The 12,487-nt window shown below is 42.4% G+C and overlaps 1 protein-coding gene across 1 annotated transcript in view; it reads left to right on the forward strand.

Moving 5' to 3' along the window:
- GRB10 (growth factor receptor bound protein 10) overlaps positions 1-12,487 on the forward strand; it is a 647,881-nt gene that overhangs the window by 582,092 nt on the left and 53,302 nt on the right. The window contains exon 9 of the mRNA XM_053714305.1: positions 580-678. Within this exon, the coding sequence (XP_053570280.1) occupies positions 580-678 (99 nt within the window). The remainder of the gene's footprint in view (positions 1-579; positions 679-12,487) is intronic.

Consider the following 12,487-nt stretch of genomic DNA (forward strand, 5'->3'; position numbering starts at 1 on the left):
TACTTTAGAGCACAGTAGTTAAGAGCTTTATGAACCGGCGTTAGCCCAGAAAGCTCTTAACTACTGACTTTTTTCTGCGGCTGGAGTTTTGTCGTTAGATTTCTAACGCTCACTTCAGCCAAGACTCTAAATACCGGCGTTAGAAAGATCCCATTGAAAAGATAGGATACGCAATTGACGTAAGGGGATCTGCGGTATGGAAAGTGAGCGTTAGACCCTTTAATGACTGGCTCCAAATACCAGAGGGCGGTAAAAACCAGCGTTAGGAGCCTCTAAAGCTGGTTTTGACGGCTACCGCCCAACTCTAAATCTAGCCGTTAGGTTCTAGAATACTATGCAGTCAGAACCACCCTCTGACACCTATAGGCACAACACTCATGTATAGAAGTCTTATAGGAGAGATAGAGGGCAGCCAGCTCAGGAGAGTAAACTCTTAGGTTCTAGAATACTATGCAGTCAGAACCACCCTCTGACACCTATAGGCACAACACTCATGTATAGAAGTCTTCCATTTTTAGCATAGCATAAACTTACAATTTCTTTATTTCATTAATTAAGAATAACTTAATTTTGTTGTAGCCTAACAGAGTGCGAAACGAGGTAAAAGAGCTGCGATTTCTGTGTGCAGAAGATGAACAAAGCAGGACATGTTGGATGACTGCATTCAGACTCTTTAAGGTAATTTTAATTTTTTTTCATATGTTTCTGTCTTTGAGGTGAGTGGGATTAATTACTTTTCAATTTTACTTCTTTTATTAAAGGGATAGGAAAGTCAAAAATAAACTTGTATGATTCAGATAGAACATGTTATTTTAAGACGCTTTTCAATTCACTTCTATTTTTAAATGTGCTTTTCTCCAACATAGGTGTGTCCGGTCCACGGCGTCATCCTTACTTGTGGGATATTCTCTTCCCCAACAGGAAATGGCAAAGAGCCCAGCAAAGCTGGTCACATGATCCCTCCTAGGCTCCGCCTACCCCAGTCATTCTCTTTGCCGTTGTACAGGCAACATCTCCACGGAGATGGCTTAGAGTTTTTTAGTGTTTAACTGTAGTTTTTATTATTCAATCAAGAGTTTGTTATTTTAAAATAGTGCTGGTATGTACTATTTACTCAGAAACAGAAAAGAGATGAAGATTTCTGTTTGTATGAGGAAAATGATTTTAGCAACCGTCACTAAAATCCATGGCTGTTCCACACAGGACTGTTGAGAGCAATTAACTTCAGTTGGGGGAACAGTGAGCAGTCTCTTGCTGCTTGAGGTATGACACATTCTAACAAGACGATGTAATGCTGGAAGCTGTCATTTTCCCTATGGGATCCGGTAAGCCATGTTTATAAAGATCGTAAATAAGGGCTTCACAAGGGCTTATTAAGACTGTAGACTTTTTCTGGGCTAAATCGATTCATTATTAACACATATTTAGCCTTGAGGAATCATTTTATCTGGGTATTTTGATATAATAATATCGGCAGGCACTGTTTTAGACTCCTTATTATTTAGGGGCTTTCCCAAATCATAGGCAGAGCCTCATTTTCGCGCCGGTGTTGCGCACTTGTTTTTGAGAGGCATGACATGCAGTCGCATGTGAGAGGAGCTCTGATACTTAGAAAAGACTTTCTGAAGGCGTCATTTGGTATCGTATTCCCCTTTGGGCTTGGTTGGGTCTCAGCAAAGCAGATACCAGGGACTGTAAAGGGGTTAAAGTTAAAAACGGCTCCGGTTCCGTTATTTTAAGGGTTAAAGCTTCCAAATTTGGTGTGCAATACTTTTAAGGCTTTAAGACACTGTGGTGAAAATTTGGTGAATTTTGAACAATTCCTTCATGTTTTTTCGCAATTGCAGTAATAAAGTGTGTTCAGTTTAAAATTTAAAGTGACAGTAACGGTTTTATTTTAAAACGTTTTTTGTACTTTGTTATCAAGTTTATGCCTGTTTAACATGTCTGAACTACCAGATAGACTGTGTTCTGAATGTGGGGAAGCCAGAATTCCTATTCATTTAAATAAATGTGATTTATGTGACAATGACAATGATGCCCAAGATGATTCCTCAAGTGAGGGGAGTAAGCATGGTACTGCATCATTCCCTCCTTCGTCTACACGAGTCTTGCCCACTCAGGAGGCCCCTAGTACATCTAGCGCGCCAATACTCCTTACAATGCAACAATTAACGGCTGTAATGGATAATTCTGTCAAAAACATTTTAGCCAAAATGAACACTTACCAGCGTAAGCGTGACTGCTCTGTTTTAGATACTGAAGAGCATGACGACGCTGATAATAATGGTTCTGAAGGGCCCCTAACCCAGTCTGATGGGGCCAGGGAGGTTTTGTCTGAGGGAGAAATTACTGATTCAGGGAACATTTCTCAACAAGCTGAACCTGATGTGATTACGTTTAAATTTAAGTTGGAACATCTCCGCATTCTGCTCAAGGAGGTATTATCCACTCTGGATGATTGTGACAAGTTGGTCATCCCAGAGAAACTATGTAAAATGGACAAGTTCCTAGAGGTCCCGGGACTCCCAGAAGCTTTTCCTATACCCAAGCGGGTGGCGGACATTGTTAATAAAGAATGGGAAAGGCCCGGTATTCCTTTCGTCCCTCCCCCCATATTTAAAAAATTGTTTCCTATGGTCGACCCAGAAAGGACTTATGGCAGACAGTCCCCAAGGTCGAGGGAGCGGTTTCCACTTTAAACAAACGCACCACTATACCCATAGAGGATAGTTGTGCTTTTAAAGATCCTATGGATAAAAAATTAGAAGGTTTACTTAAAAAGATGTTTGTTCAGCAGGGTTACCTTCTACAACCTATTTCATGCATTGTCCCTGTAGCTACAGCCGCATGTTTCTGGTTCGATGAGCTGATAAAGGCGGTCGATAGTGATTCTCCCCCTTATGAGGAGATTATGGACAGAATCAATGCTCTCAAATTGGCTAATTCTTTCACCCTAGACGCCACTTTGCAATTGGCTAGGTTAGCGGCTAAGAATTCAGGGTTTGCTATTGTGGCGCGCAGAGCGCTTTGGTTGAAATCTTGGTCAGCTGATGCGTCTTCCAAGAACAAGCTCTCCAAGGATTTTCACAAAGGTACTAGGGTCCCTTCTAGCTGTGCTAAGACCAAGGGGCATTGCTGTAGTACCTTACTTGGACGACATTCTGATTCAAGCGTCGTCCCTTCCTCAAGCAAAGGCTCACACGGACGTTGTCCTGGCCTTTCTCAGATCTCACGGATGGAAAGTGAACGTGGAAAAGAGTTCTCTATCTCCGTCAACAAGGGTTCCCTTCTTGGGAACAATAATAGACTCCTTAGAAATGAGGATTTTTCTGACAGAGGCCAGAAAAACAAAACTTCTAGACTCTTGTCGGATACTTCATTCCGTTCCTCTTCCTTCCATAGCGCAGTGCATGGAAGTGATCGGTTTGATGGTAGCGGCAATGGACATAGTTCCTTTTGCGCGCATTCATCTAAGACCATTACAACTGTGCATGCTCAGTCAGTGGAATGGGGACTATACAGACTTGTCTCCGAAGATACAAGTAAATCAGAGGACCAGAGACTCACTCCGTTGGTGGCTGTCCCTGGACAACCTGTCACAAGGGATGACATTCCGCAGACCGGAGTGGGTCATCGTCACGACCGACGCCAGTCTGATGGGCTGGGGCGCGATCTGGGGATCCCTGAAAGCTCAGGGTCTTTGGTCTCGGGAAGAATCTCTTCTACCGATAAATATTCTGGAACTGAGAGCGATATTCAATGCTCTCAAGGCTTGGCCTCAGCTAGCGAGGGCCAAGTTAATACGGTTTCAATCAGACAACATGACAACTGTTGCGTACATCAACCATCAGGGGGGAACAAGGAGTTCCCTAGCGATGGAAGAAGTGACCAAAATCATTCTATGGGCGGAGTCTCACTCCTGCCACCTGTCTGCTATCCACATCCCAGGAGTGGAAAATTGGGAAGCGGATTTTCTGAGTCGTCAGACATTGCATCCGGGGGAGTGGGAACTCCATCCGGAAATCTTTGCCCAAGTCACTCAGCTGTGGGGCATTCCAGACATGGATCTGATGGCCTCTCGTCAGAACTTCAAAGTTCCTTGCTACGGGTCCAGATCCAGGGATCCCAAGGCGGCTCTAGTGGATGCACTAGTAGCACCTTGGACCTTCAAACTAGCTTATGTGTTCCCGCCGTTTCCTCTCATCCCCAGGCTGGTAGCCAGGATCAATCAGGAGAGGGCGCCGGTGATCTTGATAGCTCCTGCGTGGCCACGCAGGACTTGGTATGCAGATCTGGTGAATATGTCATCGGCTCCACCTTGGAAGCTACCTTTGAGACGAGACCTTCTTGTTCAGGGTCCGTTCGAACATCCGAATCTGGTTTCACTCCAGCTGACTGCTTGGAGATTGAACGCTTGATCTTATCGAAGCGAGGGTTCTCAGATTCTGTTATCGATACTCTTGTTCAGGCCAGAAAGCCTGTAACTAGAAAGATTTACCACAAAATTTGGAAAAAATATTTCTGTTGGTGTGAATCTAAAGGATTCCCTTGGGACAAGGTTAAGATTCCTAAGATTCTATCCTTCCTTCAAGAAGGATTGGAAAAAGGATTATCTGCTAGTTCCCTGAAGGGACAGATTTCTGCCTTGTCTGTGTTACTTCACAAAAAGCTGGCAGCTGTGCCAGATGTTCAAGCCTTTGTTCAGGCTCTGGTTAGAATTAAGCCTGTTTACAAACCTTTGACTCCTCCTTGGAGTCTCAACTTAGTTCTTTCAGTTCTTCAGGGGGTTCCGTTTGAACCCCTACATTCCGTTGATATTAAGTTATTATCTTGGAAAGTTTTGTTTTTAGTTGCGATTTCTTCTGCTAGAAGAGTTTCAGAATTATCTGCTCTGCAGTGTTCTCCTCCTTATCTGGTGTTCCATGCAGATAAGGTGGTTTTACGTACCAAACCTGGTTTTCTTCCAAAAGTTGTTTCTAACAAAAACATTAACCAGGAGATTATCGTACCTTCTCTGTGTCCGAAACCAGTGTCAAAGAAGGAACGTTTGTTGCACAATCTGGATGTTGTTCGCGCTCTAAAATTCTATTTAGATGCTACAAAGGATTTTAGACAAACATCTTCCTTGTTTGTTGTTTATTCCGGTAAAAGGAGAGGTCAAAAAGCAACTTCTACCTCTCTCTCTTTTTGGATTAAAAGCATCATCAGATTGGCTTACGAGACTGCCGGACGGCAGCCTCCCGAAAGAATCACGGCTCATTCCACTAGGGCTGTGGCTTCCACATGGGCCTTCAAGAACGAGGCTTCTGTTGATCAGATATGTAGGGCAGCGACTTGGTCTTCACTGCACACTTTTACCAAATTTTACAAGTTTGATACTTTTGCTTCTTCTGAGGCTATTTTTGGGAGAAAGGTTTTGCAAGCCGTGGTGCCTTCCATTTAGGTGACCTGATTTGCTCCCTCCCTTCATCCGTGTCCTAAAGCTTTGGTATTGGTTCCCACAAGTAAGGATGACGCCGTGGACCGGACACACCTATGTTGGAGAAAACAGAATTTATGTTTACCTGATAAATTACTTTCTCCAACGGTGTGTCCGGTCCACGGCCCGCCCTGGTTTTTTTAATCAGGTCTGATAATTTATTTTCTTTAACTACAGTCACCACGGTACCATATGGTTTCTCCTATGCAAATATTCCTCCTTAACGTCGGTCGAATGACTGGGGTAGGCGGAGCCTAGGAGGGATCATGTGACCAGCTTTGCTGGGCTCTTTGCCATTTCCTGTTGGGGAAGAGAATATCCCACAAGTAAGGATGACGCCGTGGACCGGACACACCGTTGGAGAAAGTAATTTATCAGGTAAACATAAATTCTGTTTTTTTTTCTCTTGGTGTCTCTTGTTGAAGAAGAATACGCACATATCCTACACTAGTGGGAGCTAGCTGCTGATTGGTGCCTGCACGCATTTTGTCTCTTGTGATTAGCTAACTAAATGTGTTCATCTAGCTGCCAGTAGTGCTATGCTGTTTCTTTAGCAAAGAATAAGAAAATGAAGCAAATTTGATAATATAAGTAGATTAGAAAGTTGTTTAAAATTGTATGTTCTATCCAAATCATGAGATTTAAATACAGCATAATTGTATACTCAATAAATGCATAATACTTTAATCTAGTTTAGAGATGTTTTTCAATTCTTTTATAATGGTTTGTTTTAAAACTGCCTAGTGATCACATGTTTTGAGATGAATCGGTTTATATTGTGTTTACCGATATATCTAAATTGTGAATCATTGGTATTCATTGAATTTCTTAGCAAGTATTTGCTGTCTGCACAAACACTAAAAGTATGTTGACCTGGCCATCACACCTATATGAGCTTGTTAGACATCCCATTCAAGAGCCATGGTCTTTCCCCAAACTGTTGGCACAAGTTGGAAGCACCCAAATGTCTAAAATATTTTCACCTGGCCACCAGGAGGTGGCAGACACACCACACCAGAGCTTTTATTATCCCTCGTACTTCTCTCTCTCCCATTTGTTCTTTGCCTCTTCAGGGAGAGGGCAAGGATAGTGGTGGTAATGAAGATTTGAACTATATCCCTCAGAGGAAAGTTTTTGGCAGAAAGGGATGTACAGTAGTAGGATACTTAAGACTCTGGTATTGCTGGGAAACGCCCAAACTGCCTCCAGTTGGCAGGTGCAAGTATTCCTGCGCTCAGTCCTAGTAATCTCCTCTCTGGTTTCCAGCTGCTGGAGGGGAGTTTACCCTGCAAAAGTCTATATCAGGGGCACTCTTATTTCAAGGTACTTAGTTACTACCCTACTAGTGACTTGAGTCAATCTGTGGCCAGATTTGTGCAGACAGGTATGCACAGTGGTTCCTGTCATAGGAATCTTGTTGGACAGGCACTCTAACTCGCTGTCTTCACTGGTTCAAGCTACGCTGGGGTTACATACCCTGCAGGATTTGCGGGGGCAACAGATTAGTGCTTTTTATGTGCCTAGATGCTCCCACTTCATAATAATAGCTTACAGTTGACTGGGGCTGATCTAGTAGGAAAAAAATTACTTATGGCAAAGGTGACATTCTACGACTGTGCCATGCTTAATTCACTGAGCCCTGTAGTAGAACCCATTGTACTGCCAATGTTGGTCTATGGATATTTCATGGCTATTTTATGCACCTGTCAGCAGTGGGTGTGGCGGAAACACCCGAACTCAACAATTAGTAGGGGTGTCCTCATACTTTTAGCCATATAGTGTATGTATATAATGTATACAGATCAATATTTATCAAGAGAGTTGCATCAAATTAATGCCACTGGGCCATATTTGTGAAAGGTACCAGTCTCACTATAGGATTTGATAATAAATGGTAATTTACCAGTATCTGAATGATACTACTTGAGATTATGAAGAAATTGGTATTTTTAGCAAGTATAAATCTTCTGTTTGCAATTTGAATAAGAAGTAATATCTTAATTTGGCAGGTTGTTTAAATAAATATATATATATATATATATATATATATATAAAGCAATCCTAGAAGTAAATTCGTCCTCCTGGGTCAAATGCCTGGGTGCAAACATGAAAAGTATACAGCAACAAACGAAAGTACTCTCAGGACTTGTTAATAGTGGGTCATAAACCAGTTTTTATTGACGTTTTGGGGTTCGCACAGACCCCTTCATCAGAATAAAAAAAACAGTGTCACATCACAATCTTATATAGTGTTAAACAATCAAATTCATAAAACAATACAAACAACCTGTGTCAAATAATTAAGTTCCTGTGTAGTTCAGTGGAACGCACGCCATGTGTTCCACTGAAACAGGAAGTTTCCTCACTTCCGGTTAGGGTTGCACCGATACCGATACTAGTATCGGTGCCGATACCAAGTATTTGCATGAGTACTTGTACTCGTGCAAATGCCCCGATACTTAAACCGATACCTCCAATTCCTACCCATAAGCCATCTTGTGGCATTTTTCAAACTGCATGTTCCCATTTCATTTTAAGCTGGAGTGGAGACTTAACTAAAAATTGTTCTGCCAATACAAATTGCTGTTATTTGTATTATTGTACATCAGAGCAGTCATTCAAACAAACCCCTGAAGTACTGGGCAGTTAATAAACTGAGATTTAATGGCCCGAAAATATCTTTCTAACCCATACAGTAGTGTGAAAAGTGAAAGACTGTTCAGCTTAGCGTCAAACGTCCTTGCTGTTAGCAGAAACAGACTTATAGCTGAACATGCAGAGATGCTTCTGTTCCTTAATAAGAACTTTCCACTAACTTTTGAAAAAATATTCTAATTGCTAGATTGCCTGTTATACTTCTAGTTCTCCTCTCGCACAATTTTGCTCAAAACATACTGTACTCTGAGGAACAACCTTAGCCAGGGCTCGACTGGGAATAAAAAGCAGCCCTGGAAAAATATGAAGACCAGCCCTATTTTCTGTTGTGTCAGTAGAATGCAAATGCCCCATTTCTCTTGTAAGGTGTATCCAGTCCACGGATCATCCATTACTTGTGGGATATTCTCATTCCCAACAGGAAGTTGCAAGAGGACACCCACAGCAGAGCTGTAATATAGCTCCTCCCCTAACTGTCATACCCAGTCATTCTCTTGCAACTCTCAACAAGCTAGGATGTTGTAGGAGAGAGTGGTTAAATATAGTTAGTTTATTTTCTTCAATCAAAAGTTTATTTTTAAATAGTACCGGAGTTGTGCTATTTTATCTCAGGCAGTAAATAGAAGAAGAATCTGCCTGAGGTTTCTATGATCTTAGCAGGTTGTAACTAAGATCCATTGCTATTCTCACATATGTCTGAGGGGATTACACAGAAGAGGTAACTTCAGCGAGAGAATGGCGTGCAGTTTATTCTGCTATCAGGTATGTGCAGTTATAATTTTTTCTAGAGATGGAAAACACTAGGTAATGCTGCCGATACCGGATTAATGTAAGTTAAGCCTGAATACAGTGATTTAATAACGACTGGTATCGTGCTTACTCCCAGGGGTAATACCCTTATGATATTGCAATATAAACGTTTGCTGGCATGTTTAATCGTTTTTATATATGCATTGGTGCTAAAACTTTATTGGGGCCTAGTTTTTTCCACATGGCTGGCTTAAATTTTGACTAGAAACAGTTTTACTGAGGCTTTCCACTGTTATAGTATAAAAGTTACAGTTGGTGCAGTTAAAATTACAAACTGTGACATCCAGCTTCCCTCAGGAGTCCCCTGTATGCTATAGGACATCTCTAAAGGGCTCAAAGGCTTTCCAAAGTAGTTTATTGGGGAAGGTAGGACCACAGCTTGCTGTGGCAGTTGGTTGTGACTGTTAAAAAAACAAACAAAACAAAACAAAAAACGTCTATTTTGTTTTTTTGATCAGTTTTTTGAACTAAGGGGTTAATCATCCATTTGCAAGTGGATGCAATGCTCTGCTAGCCTATTACATACACTGTAAAAATTTCGTTTGATTTACTGCATTTTTTCACTGTTTTTCAAATTCTGACAAAATTTGTTTCTCTTAAAGGCACAGTACCGTTTTTTATATTTGCTTGTTAACTTGATTTAAAGTGTTTGCCAAGCTTGCTAGTCTCATTGCTAGTCTGTATAAACATGTCTGACATAGAATAAACTCCTTGTTCATTATGTTTAAAAGCCATGGTGGAACCCCCTCTTAGAATGTGTACCAAATGTACTGATTTCATTTTATGCAATAAAGATCATATTCTGTTTTTAAAAAAATTATCACCAGAGGAATCTGACGAGGGGAAAGTTATGCCGACTAACTCTCCCCACATGTCAGACCCTTTAACTCCCGCCCAAGGGACTCACGCTCAAATGGCGCCAAGTACATCTAGGGCGCCCATAGCGTTTACTTTACAAGACATGGCGGCAGTCATGGATAATACACTGTCAGCGGTATTAGCCAGACTACCTGAACTTAGAGGTTAGCGAGATAGCTCTGGGGTGAGACAAAATGCAGAGCATACTGACGCTTTAAGAACCATGTCTGATACTGCCTCACAATATGCAGAAGCTGAGGAAGGAGAGCTTCAGTCAGTGGGTGATGTTAATGACTCAGGAAAGATACCTGATTCTAATATTTCTACATTTAAATTTAAGCTTGAACACCTCCGCGTGTTACTTAGGGAGGTTTTAGCTGCTCTGAATGACTGTGATACCATTGCAGTGCCAGAGAAATTTTGTAGACTGGATAAATGCTTTGCAGTGCCGGTGTGTACTGATGTTTTTCCAATACCTAAAAGGTTTACAGAAATTATTAATAAGGAATGGGATAGACCAGGTGTGCCGTTCTCTTCCCCTCCTATTTTTAGAAAAATGTTTTCCAATAGACGCCACCACACGGGACTTATGGCAGACAGTCCCTAAGGTGGAGGGAGCAGTTTCTACTCTAGCAAAGCGTACTACTATCCCTGTCGAGGACAGTTGTGCTTTTTTAGAGCCAATGGATAAAAAATTAGAAGGTTACCTTAAGAAAATATTTATTCAACAAGGTTTTATCCTACAGCCCATTGCATGCATTGCCCCTGTCACTGCTGCTGCGGCGTACTGGTTTGAGTCTCTGGAAGAGGCTTTACAGGTAGAAACTCCATTGGATGACATACTTGGCAAACTTAGAGCACTTAAGCTAGCCAATTATTTTATTTCTGATGCCATTGTTCATTTGAATAAACTAACGGCTAAGAATTCTGGTTTTGCTATACAGGCGCGCAGAGCGCTATGGCTTAAATCATGGTCAGCTGACGTGACTTTAAAATCTAAGCTACTTAACATTCCCTTCAAGGGGCAGACCCTATTCGGGCCTGGAGGAAAAGGTTGTGCCCTTCCTCAGGACAGGTCCAAATCTAGGGCCAAACAGTCTAATTTTCGTGCCTTTCGAAACTTCAAGGCAGGTGCGGCATCAACTTCCTCTAATAATAAACAAGAGGGAACTTTTGCTCAATCCAAGACGGTCTGGAGACCAAACCAGACCTGGAAAAAAGGTAAGCAGGTCAAAAAGCCTGCTGCTGCCTCTAAGACAGCATGAAGGAACGACCCCCTATCCGGTAACGGATCTAGTAGGGGCCAGACTTTCACTCTTCGCCCAGGCGTGGGCAAGAGATGTTCAGGATCCCTGGGCATTGGAAATTATATCCCAGGGATACCTTCTGGACTTCAAAGCTTCCCCCCCCCCCCAAAAGGGAGATTTCACCTTTCACAATTATCTGCAAACCAGATAAAGAGTGAGGCATTCTTACACTGTGTACGAGACCACCTAGTTATGGGAGTGATCCATCCAGTTCCAAAGGAGGAACAGGGTTTTTTTACTCAAATCTGTTTGTGGTTCCCAAAAAAGAGGGAACCTTCAGACCGATTTTGGATCTAAAGATCTTAAACAAATTCCTCAAAGTTCCGTCGTTCAAGATGGAAACTATTCGTACCATCCTACCACTGATCCAGGAGGATCAATATATAACTACAGTGGATCTAAAGGATGCTTATCTTCACATTCCGATACACAAAGATCATCATCGGTTTCTCAGGTTTGCCTTTCAAGACAGGCATTACCAGTTGTAGCTCTTCCCTTTGGATTAGCTACAGCCCCAAGAATCTTTACAAAGGTTCTAGGGTCGCTTTTGGCGGTCCTAAGGCCGCGGGGCATAGCAGTAGCCCCTTATTTAGACGACATCCTGATACAGGCGTCAAACTTCCAAATTGCCAAGTCTCATACGGACGTAGTACTGGCATTTCTGAGGTCGCATGGGTGGAAAGTGAACGAGGAAAAGTGTTCTCTATCCTTTCTAGGGACTCTGATAGATTCTGTAGAAATGAAAATGTACCTTGACGGAGTCCAGGTTATCAAAGCTTCTAAATTCCTGTCGGGTTCTTCATTCCATTCCGCGCCCTTTGGTGGCTCAGTGTATGGAAGTAATCGGCTTAATGGTAGCGGCAATGGACATAGTGCCGTTTGCACGCTTACATCTCAGACCGCTGCAACTATGCAGGCTCATTCAGTGGAGCGGGGATTACACAGATTTGGCCCCTCAACTGAATCTGGACCAAGAGACCAGGGATCCTCTTCCCTGGTGGCTATCTCGGGTCCATCTGTCCAAAGTTATGACCTTCGCAGGCCAGATTGGACTATTGTAACAACAAATGCCAGCCTTCTAGGTTGGGGTGCAGTCTGGAACTCCCTGAAGGCTCAGGGATCGTGGACTCAGGAGGAGTCTCTCCTTCCAATAAATATTCTGGAACGAAGAGCGATATTCAAGGCTCTTCAGGTTTGGCCTCAGTTAGCAACTCTGAGGTACATCAGATTTCAGTCGGTCAACATCATGACTGTAGCTTACATCAACCATCGAGGGGGAACAAGAAGTTCCCTAGAGATGTTAGAAGTTTCAAAAATAATTCACTGGGCAGAGATTCACTCTTGCCACCTATCAGCTATCCATATCCCAGGTGTA

The sequence above is a fragment of the Bombina bombina genome, chromosome 5, assembly GCF_027579735.1.
Source record: "Bombina bombina isolate aBomBom1 chromosome 5, aBomBom1.pri, whole genome shotgun sequence".
Classification (NCBI taxonomy): Eukaryota; Metazoa; Chordata; class Amphibia; order Anura; family Bombinatoridae; genus Bombina; species Bombina bombina.